Source organism: Bos mutus, chromosome 2 (genome assembly GCF_027580195.1).
Source record: "Bos mutus isolate GX-2022 chromosome 2, NWIPB_WYAK_1.1, whole genome shotgun sequence".
Classification (NCBI taxonomy): Eukaryota; Metazoa; Chordata; class Mammalia; order Artiodactyla; family Bovidae; genus Bos; species Bos mutus.
The window spans coordinates 105,038,705-105,053,350 of NC_091618.1; the positions used below are offsets into that span (position 1 = coordinate 105,038,705).

A 14,646-nucleotide genomic window follows, 5' to 3' on the forward strand; every position below is an offset into this window, starting at 1 on the left:
TTGCTGAAATTAGTTGAACTCAAATGTACACTAATAAGCTGAATAATATCTTAATATCTAGTTAATTAAATTTTGGATAAGTGTGTTTGGGCTATGCTGAAATGGTGGGGCCTAATTTCTTGTATTGTAAGTTTCTAGAAACTAAGGGTTAGTCACTCAGTGTCTGACTCTTTGTGACCCCATGGACTTGCCTGCCAGGCTCCTCTGTCCATGAAATTCTCCAGGCAAGAATATGGTAGTAGGTAGCCATTCCCTTCTCCAGGGGATCTTCCCCACCCAGGGGTGCAACCCAGGTCTCCTGCATTGCCTGCAGATTCTTTACCATCTGAGCCATGAGGGAAGCCCAGACACTAAAGTCAGCATTTAGAAAATAGAATTGGGTCATTAAATTTTAATATGTAGTCCCCTCTCATCATTTTACCTAATAGTAAATATCTCCTTTAGAGTAAGGGAGGTCAATTTTTATGTATGTTTAATTTAGCTCAGCTGGCAAAGAATCCGCCTGCAGTGCAGGAGACCCCAGTTCAATGAAGGGAGAGGCTACCCACTCCAGTGTTCTTGGGCTTCCCTGGTGGTTCAGACGATAAAGAATCCACCTGCTGTGTGGGAGACCTGGATTCAATCCCTGGGTTGGGAAGATCCCCTGGAGGAGGGCATGGCAACCCACTCCAGTTTTCTTGTCTGAAGAATCCCCATGGACAGAGGAGCCTGGAGGGCTATAGTCCATGGGGCCACAGAGTTGGATATGACTGAGCAACTAGGCACAGCACAGCACATGTTTAATTTATGGTGTTAACTAAAAATTAATTATGAAGAATCAAATGTTGACGTCACCAGTCCATTTAAACCTTTGGCTAAATTTGAGTATCTTTTGAGGTAGGATAACTTGACATTCACTATTCTTAATTTTCAGAAATTTTAAAACCTCAAACTTCTCCAAAAGAGCATGTATTTTGCCTCATCTCAAACCGTTGTGTTTCACATTAGAGAAATATCTAGTAAGGTGGGGCTTATAATAGGAAAAATCAAAACTATCTTCTCAGTTTCTCTTGTAAACATTAGACTTTTTCATGTGTTTTCCATTTGAGTTAGGTATTCCAAAATAACACACGTGAAGTCACTACTTTGGAATTGGAGGCAGAGAGCTGATCTGCCAGTTGAAAGTAGAATTATTTTGTTGTTTTAGCTGTGGAGTCTTTTCAGTACTTGTGTAGAGATTGCTACTTGTGTTTTAAAATTTAATATTTGGTAAAATTTTCATTTATGGCTTTATGTAAGACTTCTTAAATATAAACTCATAAACAAATAAAGGATTAGAGCAATAGCCTAGGAAGGGCCTATGTTCAAGTTACGATCTTCTGGCATTTGGTAACTCTACACTAGAAACAAAAGAGAACTGAAATAAGTATCCAAGAATTACAAGTATTCCCACCTGAGATATCTTTTTAGGGTTCTGCCTTCAAGTTACTTTTGTCCGGTCATTTTCTTAATTAGTAGGGTTGGATTTTGGTATTAAGTATCACATGTGAAGTATTAACAAATGGAATAAGATATTCATATTAAATTATATTCTTTCTAACTGATTTGAAATATTAAAGGAAAAAATGGAGCACCTTTTAATTTTTGGAATGCCTATAATGAATCCCTTCTTATAAGGCAGACTAACCAAGTGGACACAGAGGTATTTAGGTGTTTAAACTAAATCCTCTTCTATTTTATCTTTGCCAAATTTGTGTGATTCTTTGACAGCTTTCTGTAGATTCTCTAGTGTATATCATTTTAAATTCATATGGTAATTGTATGCTTTAACTCAAGTTACTTTGACCGTATGTAATGTCATTCCTTTCATACTTTTGATTTCCAATGCTTGATTTCTTTTATAGAGTTTTAATAATTTAAGCCATGCTTGAATGATTATTTTTCAAAGTAAAATTTATTAGTGCGATATAGTGACCTTCACTGCTTACCGTTCTTACTTCTCACAGGGGTAAAAGCAAGCTGGAGCCATCAAGAATGCAGCTCTGGTGTTTTTTAACCAGCCAGAGACTCCTGCCACCACTTTTACCCAGGTTACCTAAGCAAATTGTACATATTTAAATATGATTAGTTTCTAAATGAATTTTGACTGGCCTGCATGTTACTCAGCTACATTCCTTGCCCATCCATTGGCAGTAAAATAAAAACATGCACAGCTGCTCTTATGCTGAGTCATAAAGCATGGTCAGGCAAGTCTGGCAACCCTAACTTTTTAAAAACTGAGGTAGCTGCTAATTTTCTTACATAGATTTTTATAGAAATTACATTCAGTGAAAAATAAAAGTGCATGCGTTTATAGATTATTTAATTCCATTTAACATTACAGAGTTTTGAACATGCTGAGGGTCTAAAGGAGAAATATAAGGTACTCTTTGAAAAGCTCTTGCAGGACGCTTTCACTACTCTGCCCTTTTCTTAAGTAAATGAAGCCCTTATGAGTGTACTTTGTTGGTAATTTGTTGTTCAGTGTCATATTAAATTTTTCTGAAGGGTAATCTGCAAGTTAGAGCAATCCCTTATTCATGTGCAAACTTTCTAAAGGATGTTTTAATGTGATAATAATGTAAATGGAATGTTATGGTTTTGCTGCCAGCAGCACTGGTACAATTTTTATCTGCTTCATTTCAGAGAAAATGGTATCGCTCTATTTAGCACTTGACCAAGAGTATTTTGCCTTTAGAATACAATTCTCCTGGAGAATCTGTTGATATTTACCCCTAAAACTCCTGAGAATGAAAGAAAAGGAAATGAATTTCTTTTGTACACCAAAAAGGAAAGATAGGAAGGAAAGAAGGAAGGAAGAAAAAGAAACAAACAGAAATGTTATAGATGGTATATTCACTCTGAAAAAAGATCTGAAATCTACTTTCTTCATTGTATTGCTCCTCTATACTTTGTGTTTTTGTCTCTCTTTTATTTCATCTAGAACTTCTGGGAAACTTTCTCTTAAAGAATATTATTCAAATATATCATGCAACGCAAACTCATATAGAAAGAAAACCAATGTGAACTCTACTCCTTTCATATTTACTAAATGAAGGGACCTACTAGTCATTCAGCTAAGGCAGTGAGTGTAACACCATTCTCTAGGCTCCATTTAGCAGAACTTTCATTTCCTGATGTTTAAATCACAGTTTTCTCCTAAAATATGTTAACCAAATTGTTCAACCCAAGTTAATTTCTTTCAAGAAATGTTAATTAAATGCTTTGTAATTTAGATGCAGTTCCCTCTCCTTCTGCCATTAAAAGCATAAAACAACCCTAACATAAGCACATTTGGCTCTTTGGGTTGGAGCAACGATCATGGATTTGGGGGAGCATTTTTTAAAAATATTTCGGAACAAAATATTCAGTCACCGGCACTCTACATTAATGAAAGATAATGCCCTCTATACTGGAGGAATGAGACCAATATCACTAATCATATAAATTAAGACCCCAAATAAAACAGATACCCATATACACAGTAACTAGACAGAATTATTTTTTCCTGTTATGCATTAATTCTTCAGAAAAGTATGAAATTTGACTCCTTAAGATAATAGCTTCTTTTTCCTGGTTTCTTAGAGAGAGGTAAGATTAGTTTTCCTATTCTCTGAGTTATTATTGTTGTTTAGTTGCTAAGTCATGTACAACTCTTTTGTGACCCCACGGAATGTAGCCCACCAGGCTCTTCTGTCCATGGGATTTCCCAGGCAAGAATACTGGAGTGTGTTGCCATTTCCTTCTCCAGGGGATCTTCCCAACCCTAGTCTCCTGCACTGGCCGGCAGATTCTTCACCACTGGGCCACCAGAGAAGCCCTAAGAGAGCAGTATACTGAACTCTAGTACAAGGAGTAGGAAAGGAGAGAAGGCTGTGTAGAGAAGGTTTGGGTAAGCAGTGGTAGAATGGTTTCAGTAAAAACTCATCTATAATTTTATCCTGGAGAACATATAAATCTTCAAGGGAAAGTTTTCCAGTGGGATAGTGATTAAAGGATTTTTAAAAAGCTCTAAATATCCTTAATGTAAGCAAAAACAAGTTGACCAAACATGAGTCTTTGGGACTGAAGGATTATTTTTGCCATCCCAAGAGAGATATTTAAAGCTTTGCTATTTATGGATTACAGAATTTTGTAACATGTCTGTTATAATGACAAAAACGATTATTTGAATAATGTAAAATGATGATAATAACAGTTTTGATTTTGCTTTTCCTCACTAAGAAGAATAATTCCTTTCTATTATTAATGTGTCACTTTGGCCTATCCTGTAGGAACCATAATCATCACTCTCATTACTTTGATATTAAGATTTTTCACATAAAATGACCTAGAATTCCTTAAGTATGGGCTAGCATTAGGATCCACATGGATCAAAGAATTGTCATTCTTGATGACCAAAATAGATATGGAATACTTGGTTTAATCTATATTTTAATTATCTCTCTTTTTAAAAAAAAAATCCCAATTTATTTTATTGACTAGGATTGGCATATACCTTTTGTCCAAATTATATACTTTATTTATTGATTACATTTTCTTAGAAATATCTTAACTTCATAATAAGAAAAAAAGTGTACCTTTGAAAAACTTAATAGAAAATGATGTTTTCTGTCCCTTTTCTGTGTTATGTTTTAAAAAATGCTTCTACTTTCTGAAAGAAGGACTATGAGTTTGGCAGATTTCTGATAATAGTTTGTCAATGATGTGGAAAGTAAAAGTTGGAAGTATAGTGTTTAAAAATAAGAAATGAAATATTGTATCTTGATATTTATTAGATCATTAAGCAAAATACAATTCTGCCCTGCTTAACTCCTATGATTATGGTGACCCAGCACTTTGAGGAACCTAGCAGATGTTCAGTAGTAAGAACCCTGTAACATGAAATTTTCACTTAAAAAAAAAAGTTCAACTAATATTTCACCTGAAAATAAATGATTGCCAATGCCAGGCATAGCAAATAATTCTCTGTGCATGTTTAATTTCTTGACTATCCTGACATTGGGGGACATCCATATTTTAAGGGTTGAGTAGGGAAGGGCTGTACTAACAGTATCATTCAGTTCACTTGTCTTCCAATAAATAAGCAAGATTATAATAAGGGAACCTAAACATCTAAATTTTACCAAAGCAAAGAACTGGTTTTATTTCTAACTGGTTAATTTTTTGCTCTCTTACTCATGTGGAATTTTGCAGTGAATTATGCCTACATTGGAAAATTTACAAAGAAGCTTTATTTGAAAGTTATTCTTTTAAGTATATGAGTACTAATAGTTCCATATAAATGATGTACATTTGACAATTCTAATTGGTGAATTTGTACTGTAGTTAGAATTAATCGTGATTACGACCTTACCTGAAGCTGAAAAGTTTTATATTCTTAATTTGACTCATTTGGATTTTATAGACTCTTTATGCATTTTAACTGTTTTAGTTAACACATTTTATAATATTATGATATTTGCCTCATGTGATTTTAAGAAAGTCATTGAATTGTTGTCAGGAAAGGTTTTATAAATCAGAATTTCTTGCCTACATCTCAAGATTGTTATTTAAAGTAAGCTTTTTAATGAAATGTCCCAACGTATATTTAACTTTATATTAATACATATAAGAATATGACTATAACAAACTAATACTAAGTTCATGGTCATGACGCCTGGGAATCAACAGTATTCCAAGCACTATCTTGAACCTACAATGTTTAGTTACATATCACATCTACTAAATGTTTTAAATTGATAAAGATTGGCTTAACTCATGAATCATCAAATAGTTTTCTAGGGAATCCTAACAAAGTGGGATACAGAAGACCTTGAATCCAGCTACTAACTCAGTATGCCTTTTGACAAGATAATTAAAGCCACATTTCTTTCTCTAAGTAGACACTGGATTGGTTGGTGTTGAGGATTAATGTGTACCCTAGCTTTTTAATTTGTAGACCAAGTAAAGGTATTCAAGTAATACATGTAACAGGTAGTTCCTGTCTCTTCCACTTGAGGAGGAAGATGAAGAAGGATAAGATTTCCTTAGAGAGACTCCATTCACTGCTGGGATTGTAGATCCATGTACATAGAGTAGAAGGAGGGAAAACATTGTCAAAATGAGTTAGTGGTAGTTTTCCTGACTCCAGAATTAAAGTACAGTTTATTTATTTAATAGTTTATTTTATAGTTTCATCTTAGGTCTGATTAATTGGAAGCCTGATATTTAGACAGCACTTCATTACTTACGCAAGTTAGAATCTGAAAGAGATTTGTGTTTCTCTGTACTAACATGAGAATGTTATGTGTATTCCCTTGAATGTGAATATAAAAGATAGGAGGTGTTAGAAGTACTTAGTGGTAGAACAAAAGAGTTCCTGAGTTGGGCATTCATTCATTTATTCAAGGAACATCTATTAAACACAAACATTAGCAATAGTTCCTAGGGATCAGAGATGGCCAAAACATGATCTTTGCTTCAGAGGCTTAAGCTAGTGAGATACATATTCTAGAAACACAAAACTTTTATGTTGCACCTTTAAAAAATAATCTGACCTCAAACTATACAAATATCTGACTTCAATTAGAAAAATATCTAGTAATTCAGTGTCGGTACTAAGACACCACATTAAACGAAAGGTATTGTAGTTGATGCTACAGAGATCATCTGGAAACTTTTGAATATTTTAAACCAAAATTCCATGGAATGTTGTCTGGTGACTTCTGCTAGTCACTATCAAGGACTAGCCTTCATTCTGTTACGAAGAAGCTCCTTCATTCATTCATTTTTAATTATTTAAATTAACTTTAATTGGAAAATAATTACAATATTGTGATGATTTTTGCCATACATCAACATGAGTCAGCCACTGGTATACCTTTTTCCCTCTATCCTGACCCTCCCTCCCACCTTCCCTAAAGAATATTTATAGAGTACCTGAGCTATATATACCTAGCACTGCTGCAAGTTCTGATGCAGCCATTCACCAGTATGGAGCGCCCTGAAAATGGATCATCAAAGAAATTCTCTAGGGAATCCTGGCAAAGTGGGGTACAGTAAGCCTAGAATCATCCCCTAATCCCTAACCAACCCGTAATTGAAGTGTGATCCTTTTTCCTAAAAAGAATGTTTTCCATTTCTTGTTTGGGCTGTTTGTAGTTAGATTAGATATAACTAAGCTTCACTTATTCTGATTACCTATGTCATGTTTCAATATCCAGTAAATAATATGATCAATATTTCAGGTCCCAAATACTATAACATCTTCATGTAAATAAAATTGATAGGATAATTTAGCTATAAAGGATAGGAAATTATAAAAAGTCATGTAATATTTCTTCTTAGAATACTGTACATTCAAATTCTAAAAACAAAGATATTATAATTAAGTATCCGTCCAGTGTTATGATATAATTGGTAGTAGAAAAAGAAATCAATAAACTTCAAGTGCCTTATAATATATAATCCTTAATTTTAAATGGTTTGGTTGAATTTAAAAATAACCCTGAACTAGTTTTAATGGAGGAGACATATGATATTTATGCTTCTATCAGTGGTATTGTTAAATTACACACAAAAGTATTTTCTGTTATATCTATAGTGTATATAAATATGCTTACTTTATCAGTACCACTATGCCAAGGAAATATTTCATATAAAGAAAATTATTTTCAGAAAATAAAGGAACCAGATTCTTAGGGAAATCTATAGAACCCTTAGCCCAAATATAAATCAAATGTTTCTAGTACTGACTACAACATCTATTTTAGAATGGGTTCAACATACTTCAATGTGCATTTTATCATGTGCTTACCTCATCCCCTTTATAAAGTAGCTCCTATCAGCTCAGCCATTTCCTAATGTTATACACTAATAGTAATAACATTGTAACAGGTCCGAGAATGCTGTGGCCCAAACTACTCTGATTCCATGTGGCACTCATACCTGGCCCTGTGTCGTTCCTGCAGCATTTTAAGACCGGGTTAAAGACTGGATCCCTTCATTTATGCTGATCCCATGAACGACCTGACTTGGCTAAAGTTTATTGCATTTCAAGATTTAAAACAACTTCTTTCTATTATATTTTTCTTTTGGTGGTATTTGATTTAACTTAAAGGAAAACAAAACAACAACCAAAGATTCATTTCTGCCTTTATTAACTGGAGAGGTAAGAGTGCCAGAGTAACAAGTAGTTTCCAAATGCACAATGAAACACAGGAGTGCATTGGCCAAAGAGAATGCAAACAATTGGCTCTTGCTATAAAGCTAACAATGTGCTGCTCTTTTCAGAATTAGAAAATTAGAGAATATGTTTAATAACAACCAGTGGTATATGTTTTCATGTCAATGAAAAGTGGATAAATTTAGACTTTGCTGTTTATGTGCGTTTGATCAAATCTTTTCTGCATTTGACATGAAAATACACTTGTGCAGCTTCTGTTGGTTGGGTCACAATTTTAGAATAAAACCACCTAAACTACTTCACAAAAGCGAGATCGCAGACTACCATACGACTCTGGCAGCTTATGTAAGCTCTGCATGATTTTATTTCAGAATCTCTGTCTATAAAGGAGCTTAATCAAAGATTACTTAAGTTGTTAGCACCACATTTTTAAAGAAAAAAAATACTGTGGTGCTGAATCTAATCTTGTGACCCCCCACCTCTACCAAAGCAGACTGGCATTATGTTTAAGAGATTCTTAAATTTCAGATCAAGGAAATGAATACAGAAGACTTAAGGGCAGGCCTTTGGAATTTTTATATTATAGATTAAAGAAACTATTTTAAAAGCTTTTCTGTGGAATTGATTTTCAGAAGCTAAATGCAACTAGTTCATCTGAAGGCAGCACAGTTGATATAGGAGCTCCCGCTGAGGGGGAACAACCTGAAGCTGAGCCTGAAGAATCTCTGGAGCCTGAAGCCTGTTTTACGGAAGGTGAGGAACAGAGCATGTACGCTCCTTAGACCTCTCTGATCTAGCCGTCTCTTCCCTCCCTCCCTGGCTCGTTCTAATCCTCTATAGGTATCCAGCAACTGTACATTTACTTGTTTGTTTGTTGCTTTTTCTATATCAAAGCATAGATGATTTTTGAAAAATGAAGATTTAATTTATGGCATCAGATCCAGTTTTCTATTTTTGTGAATCCTGTTCTACTCTAAGAAATGCTGCTAACTATCTGGGTGTTTTGGTGACCTGGTAGATAGAATCTTTGATAGGCAAGAAAACCCAATCATACATATTTCTCTCTGCCTTTAAAAAAATAAAAGAAAAAAATTTAAGTTGAAGGAGTAACTTATTGTTTACTGTTTTGTCAGGTTATAATGGTACGAATTGATTAATTTACATTTAAAGTGTCCATGAACACTTTGCCATTTGATACTGGAACACATTCTTAAATAAATGTGGTTATGTTATTAAAAAGGAACTGTCCATGAATAACAATTACCTGTATCTGTCAAGGTCAAATATATATTATTAGTTCTGAATGATACTAGATAATCAATAATGAAATATCAAAATATACTGAGTGATACAGTATGGGGCACCATGTCATTGGAGTAATACTAAGAGGATTTTGTGAAGAAAGCTAAAATTATGTTATTTGAGGTGTGGATCAGTTATCTCTGGAACAATAATGTGTACCAAACCACTCAAAACTTATCATATAACAAAAATCGTATCTTTGCTCACAAGCCCATGGCTGGCAAGATGATTTTGCTGATCTTGGTTGGGATTAGTCCTAGAGCTGAGGTCTTAGATGAGACAATTGCCTGACTCAGCTCCATCCACACTCTGGCCCAGGCTTGTTCTCATGGTGAAAGCAAAGGAGTGAGAGAGGAAGCCTAAATGCCAAGCACTCATCAATCCTCCACTTACATCAGGTTTTCTCAGTCCTGTTCACCAAAGCAAAAGTGCAATCCAGATTCAATGTGGGAGTGTACTACAAACAAAGAGGCATAAATATTAGTACAATAGCACAGACTATGACAAATCTCTATTGTAGGTACAGAACTGTTTCTCTAAAACCCTAGGAATCACTTCATCCTTAACTCATTTTTTTGGTTAATATCTATTTAATAATTCATCCTATGTCTTAGCCCCAAATTCAATATCATATAATAAATGCTTAAACAAAAGTTTATTTTAATAATGATGATAGTAATGCTATTTAATTACAACTAATTCTAGAAGTGTTCCCTTCATTTTCATTTCATTTAAGAACATTAAAGCTGTTTAATTTGAACTTTAAGCTAATTTTAAAAATATGTGATTATGCAAGTGTCAAAATTGATGTCAATAGATTTAAGAGTTTTGCAGATGAGTACATTACATACACCTATTGCTTTTGGACTTGAATGCATTAGAGAAAACAAATATTTATGTATTCATTGTCAATTTTTAAATTATTTCAGAGGAAGAGATATTTTTTCAGCATGTTATGAGGGAAACCACTTTTTTCTACTCTTTCTTCCAAAATTTCTGCACATATATCAGTGAAGTTAGTTGATTTTGAAAAAAAATTATGACTTCACAAAATATTCAAGAGGTTAGATATATCACAAAAATAATTTATGTAGCATTAGTTGTTATTCTTTCCCAGACAATTAGCTTATTTTTAGGGTCACAATATATTAATAATAATATTTATGGTAATATCAACATTTGTTTTTTGTGAAGTTAAAAAACATTTCAGTATGAAATATAACCAACCATAACATTATAGAACACAATAATAAAAAATACATAGACACTCACCAACCAACGAGAAGGCAATGGCAACCCACTCCAGTGTTCTTGCCTGGAGAATCCCAGGGACGGGGGAGCCTGGTGGGCTGCCGTCTTTGGGGTTGCACAGAGTCGGACACGACTGAAGCGACTTAGCAGCAGCAGCACCACCACCAACCAACTTTAGCAGTTTGAATATTTTTGTTTTATTTGCTTCAGGTTTTTTGTTTAAGAATAAATCAGATACAGATTTGACCCCTTTTGGACCCTTTCCTTATCCCATCCTTTGCTTCCCTCTCAGAAATGAACCAGTGTCCCAAATTTAGCATTTATCCTTCCTGCTAACATTGATCTTTTTATATTGAACAGTATTTTTTCATCTCATATCCTCTTTAGGGGAAAAAAATAATAATTTCAGTTCCACCTAGTTCATTACAAATATTTTCAAGGCATGTTACTCTTCTTAATCCTTTGGGAGACATAAATGTGAAAAAGATCACCCTCAAAGAAACAAGAAATATATGCTATTTATTTATTACTTGAAACACTAATAATATTTAAGAGGACTTCATTAAATTTTCATGAAACAAATTATATGATCTGGCTGACATTATAAAGTAGCATCTGATAAATATCTGTGCATTAAAATCTTATGCTTCTTCAAAATGAGGTTTTTACTTTTCTATTCCTTGAACAAGAGGTCTCTGTCAGAGTCAAACCTCTATGTCAGGAATCTTCTCTTTCTCACACCCCAGCGCCCCCATATACATGTGCTGCCAGGTCCTGTTACTTAGTAGACTCTTTTGCCCCTGACCATTGTCACCACCATCACCCTTGTTTTCACTTTCTTTCATGTTACATTGACTGAATCTTCTAGACTCTTGACTACTTGTCCATCTTTTGTCTTCTAGCCATCTGATGCCTTGTACAGGCATAGATCATTCTAAATCAATATTCTTATCAGGTAAATCTTCATAACTCCCAAATAAACCCTTTAGTGTTGTCCCTATTAGATAGCACACAAAATCTAAGTTCTCTAACTGAATCTTTCAGGTCCTTTTCAGATTGGCTCTAGCTGTCTTTTCTGGTGGTAATTCCCAATTTTCTGCTTCATACAATTTCCAAACTTCCCTGCCACCAAACTTTATTTATTTCATTGCTTCTCCATTCCTTTGCAGCTCTATGTATTAGATTCTAACACATCCTTCAAAGTTTAACCCCAAATCCACTTCTGTACAGCTCAGTATTAGGAGTTAACCTGCTGGTAAACTCTAACAAGAGTTTTCTTTCTATAACTATGATATCTATGGACAAATCTTCCCTAACGAAATGCATACTGTGTTTAGAGACACAATGCGTTTTGCATATTCTAGTATTATAATTGTCCAGTATAATTCCTTGAATAAACAAGTATGCAATAAATATTTGTTGAGAAGCCTTTGATCTAGTAGACCACAAAAGTGTTTGTTACCTTATTGCTGATAATGGCTGGAGTTGCAGAAACATACATATTCAATAATAGTAGGATCTTTATATCAGTTCTTGTTTATCTCTGGTTATCTTATTTAGAGAAGTATTATGAAACTTTCCAAAATTCTATTTAGTGAAGTCGCTCAGTCGTGTCTGACCCTTTGCGATCCCATGGACTATAGCCTACCAGGCTCCTCCATCCATGGAATTTTCCAGGCAAGAGTACTAGAGTGGGCTGCCATTTCCTTCTCCAGGGAAAATTTTATTTACTTGTGACTAAAAGGGAAATGTTTACATTGTATCATTAAGTGAACTAATTAGAAATCACATATAAAGTTCAAATATGAGTGGAATTATAGGATAGGGATAGGATGGAAATACTAACCTTTGGTGATTTCTTTCTTTCTCTTGTTCTGTACTGAGGTTTTATAATGTAATACATTATACTATATTATTAGACCATTATAATAGCCCCATAAGCACTAAAAAATAGTTTTTGGATGAATGATTTTAAAATGTGTAGATGATTTCTATGTCTACAAGTGAAAGCCATCTTAAAAAATAAAGTTATTTATAATGTATCAGGTAATAATGTAGGTGAATCTCCCACCCACACAAATATGCATAATCAAAGAGTGATATTTTTTCTTCATTTGCTTTGACATATTTTAGACTGTGTGCGGAAGTTTAAGTGTTGTCAGATAAGCATAGAAGAAGGCAAAGGGAAACTCTGGTGGAACTTGAGAAAAACTTGCTATAAGATAGTGGAGCATAACTGGTTCGAAACCTTCATTGTCTTCATGATTCTGGTCAGCAGTGGGGCACTGGTAGGTAACATGATCTGCTCCTTTACTTTTACCTGAAACCCTTTACCTTTCCCTCAATCAACCTCCTACTGCACAAAAAGGTGTTTTCACAAGAAGGTGTTTGTGAAGATGAGAGACATTGTATGATATTTTTAGCACAGTGTGAGGGGCTCGCTAAGTAGCAACTTTTATTGTTCTGCCGTAGGCCTGAGATTGAATCAAATTTAGATCAGTATGATTTTTTGTGAATATTTAAAGTATGACCTTCTAACTTTTAGTCATCAGAACCAGTTCCTATTAAGAATCAATATGTAGACAGGGTATGGGATTATCAGCTAAGTATCAATCTGCTTAGCATAAGCTCCATTGCTCTGTTCATGCCAGTTCACTAGGGCCATCCACATTGAAGGGTAAATAGATTAAATTACCCACAAGCAGCAAAGTGAGATCATTACAGACTTATTTTATATCTGATTTCACTCAACAGAATGGTCAAAAAACCAACAAAAATAAAAACCAATTTCTCCTTTCTCCTTGATCCAGATCACCAAGTCCTGATAGTTTTTCCTGTAAAAGGATTGAATTATTAATAGACAAATGCTCTTTTCGTTCCAGAAGACCCAGGGACTCCTGCAAATGAGTTCCCTTGCCCTTTCCAAAGAGCTCTGCAGAATAGTGGCAAAGGGAGGTTGCCACTAAGGGACAACTATATTCATGCTCAGATTGAGCTAGAGAGATAGAGAAAGCAAAAGACTAATCCCTGCCCCTTCCTCAAGCTAAGGGGCTCTTTGTCTTACATTTTCATCACTAAATGGGTTTAGGGTTACAGTCAAGCAACTCTGCACTGAGCAAAGCATATATGCTCGCAGATGGTTTTGTGCCTCCTATTGTAGACAGAAGCAGCTGGCAGTGTCTCAAAAATTTTAAGCTCTGATGGGATATCCTGATACCAAAATTTAAAGATTATTTGAATTAATTTATTGGCTGAAATGCCCAGTTCAGAGTCACTTGCATACAGACAACTATAGAGCAAAATGCAGCTCTGGGAAGCATGAAGTCTTCCAGCCTTAGGTGCCTGAAAAGATGCTTGCAAGCATGAGTTTTTCTAATAAAATACCAATTAGAGACAGTTTATGACAATGAAATTCAATGGAGTTTTTTCACTTACAGGCCTTTGAAGATATATATATTGAACAGCGAAAAACCATTAAGACCATGTTAGAATATGCTGACAAAGTTTTCACTTATATATTCATCCTGGAAATGCTTCTCAAGTGGGTTGCATATGGCTTTCAAGTGTATTTTACCAATGCCTGGTGCTGGTTAGATTTCCTGATCGTCGATGTGAGTATTCTGCATGTTATTGTTTCATTTCACTGGCATGTGAATGGTAACTTCTAGTCCTTGCTTGGTGTCTGGCACACAGTAGGCACTCAGTACAACTGCAGGACCCCAAATATAAATGATGGGTCCCATCTTCCCAATAAGAAAATGTCCCAAAGCATTTTTTGCCAGAGTTTCACAGACAAAATAGTTAAATTAATATTTAAAATCCCAAGTTACACAAAGGAATATATAAATGTAGAAATTTTGCTTTATCACTCTCACATATAACTGTATTTAAATTCTTCACGGGCATCT

The 14,646-nt window shown here is 34.6% G+C and overlaps 1 protein-coding gene across 1 annotated transcript in view; it reads left to right on the forward strand.

Annotated features, from left to right (window-relative positions):
- Positions 1-14,646, forward strand: part of SCN2A (sodium voltage-gated channel alpha subunit 2) — an 87,936-nt gene that overhangs the window by 53,621 nt on the left and 19,669 nt on the right. The window contains exons 18-20 of the mRNA XM_070357823.1: positions 8,818-8,938; positions 12,872-13,026; positions 14,176-14,349. Of these exons, the coding sequence (XP_070213924.1) occupies positions 8,818-8,938; positions 12,872-13,026; positions 14,176-14,349 (450 nt within the window). The remainder of the gene's footprint in view (positions 1-8,817; positions 8,939-12,871; positions 13,027-14,175; positions 14,350-14,646) is intronic.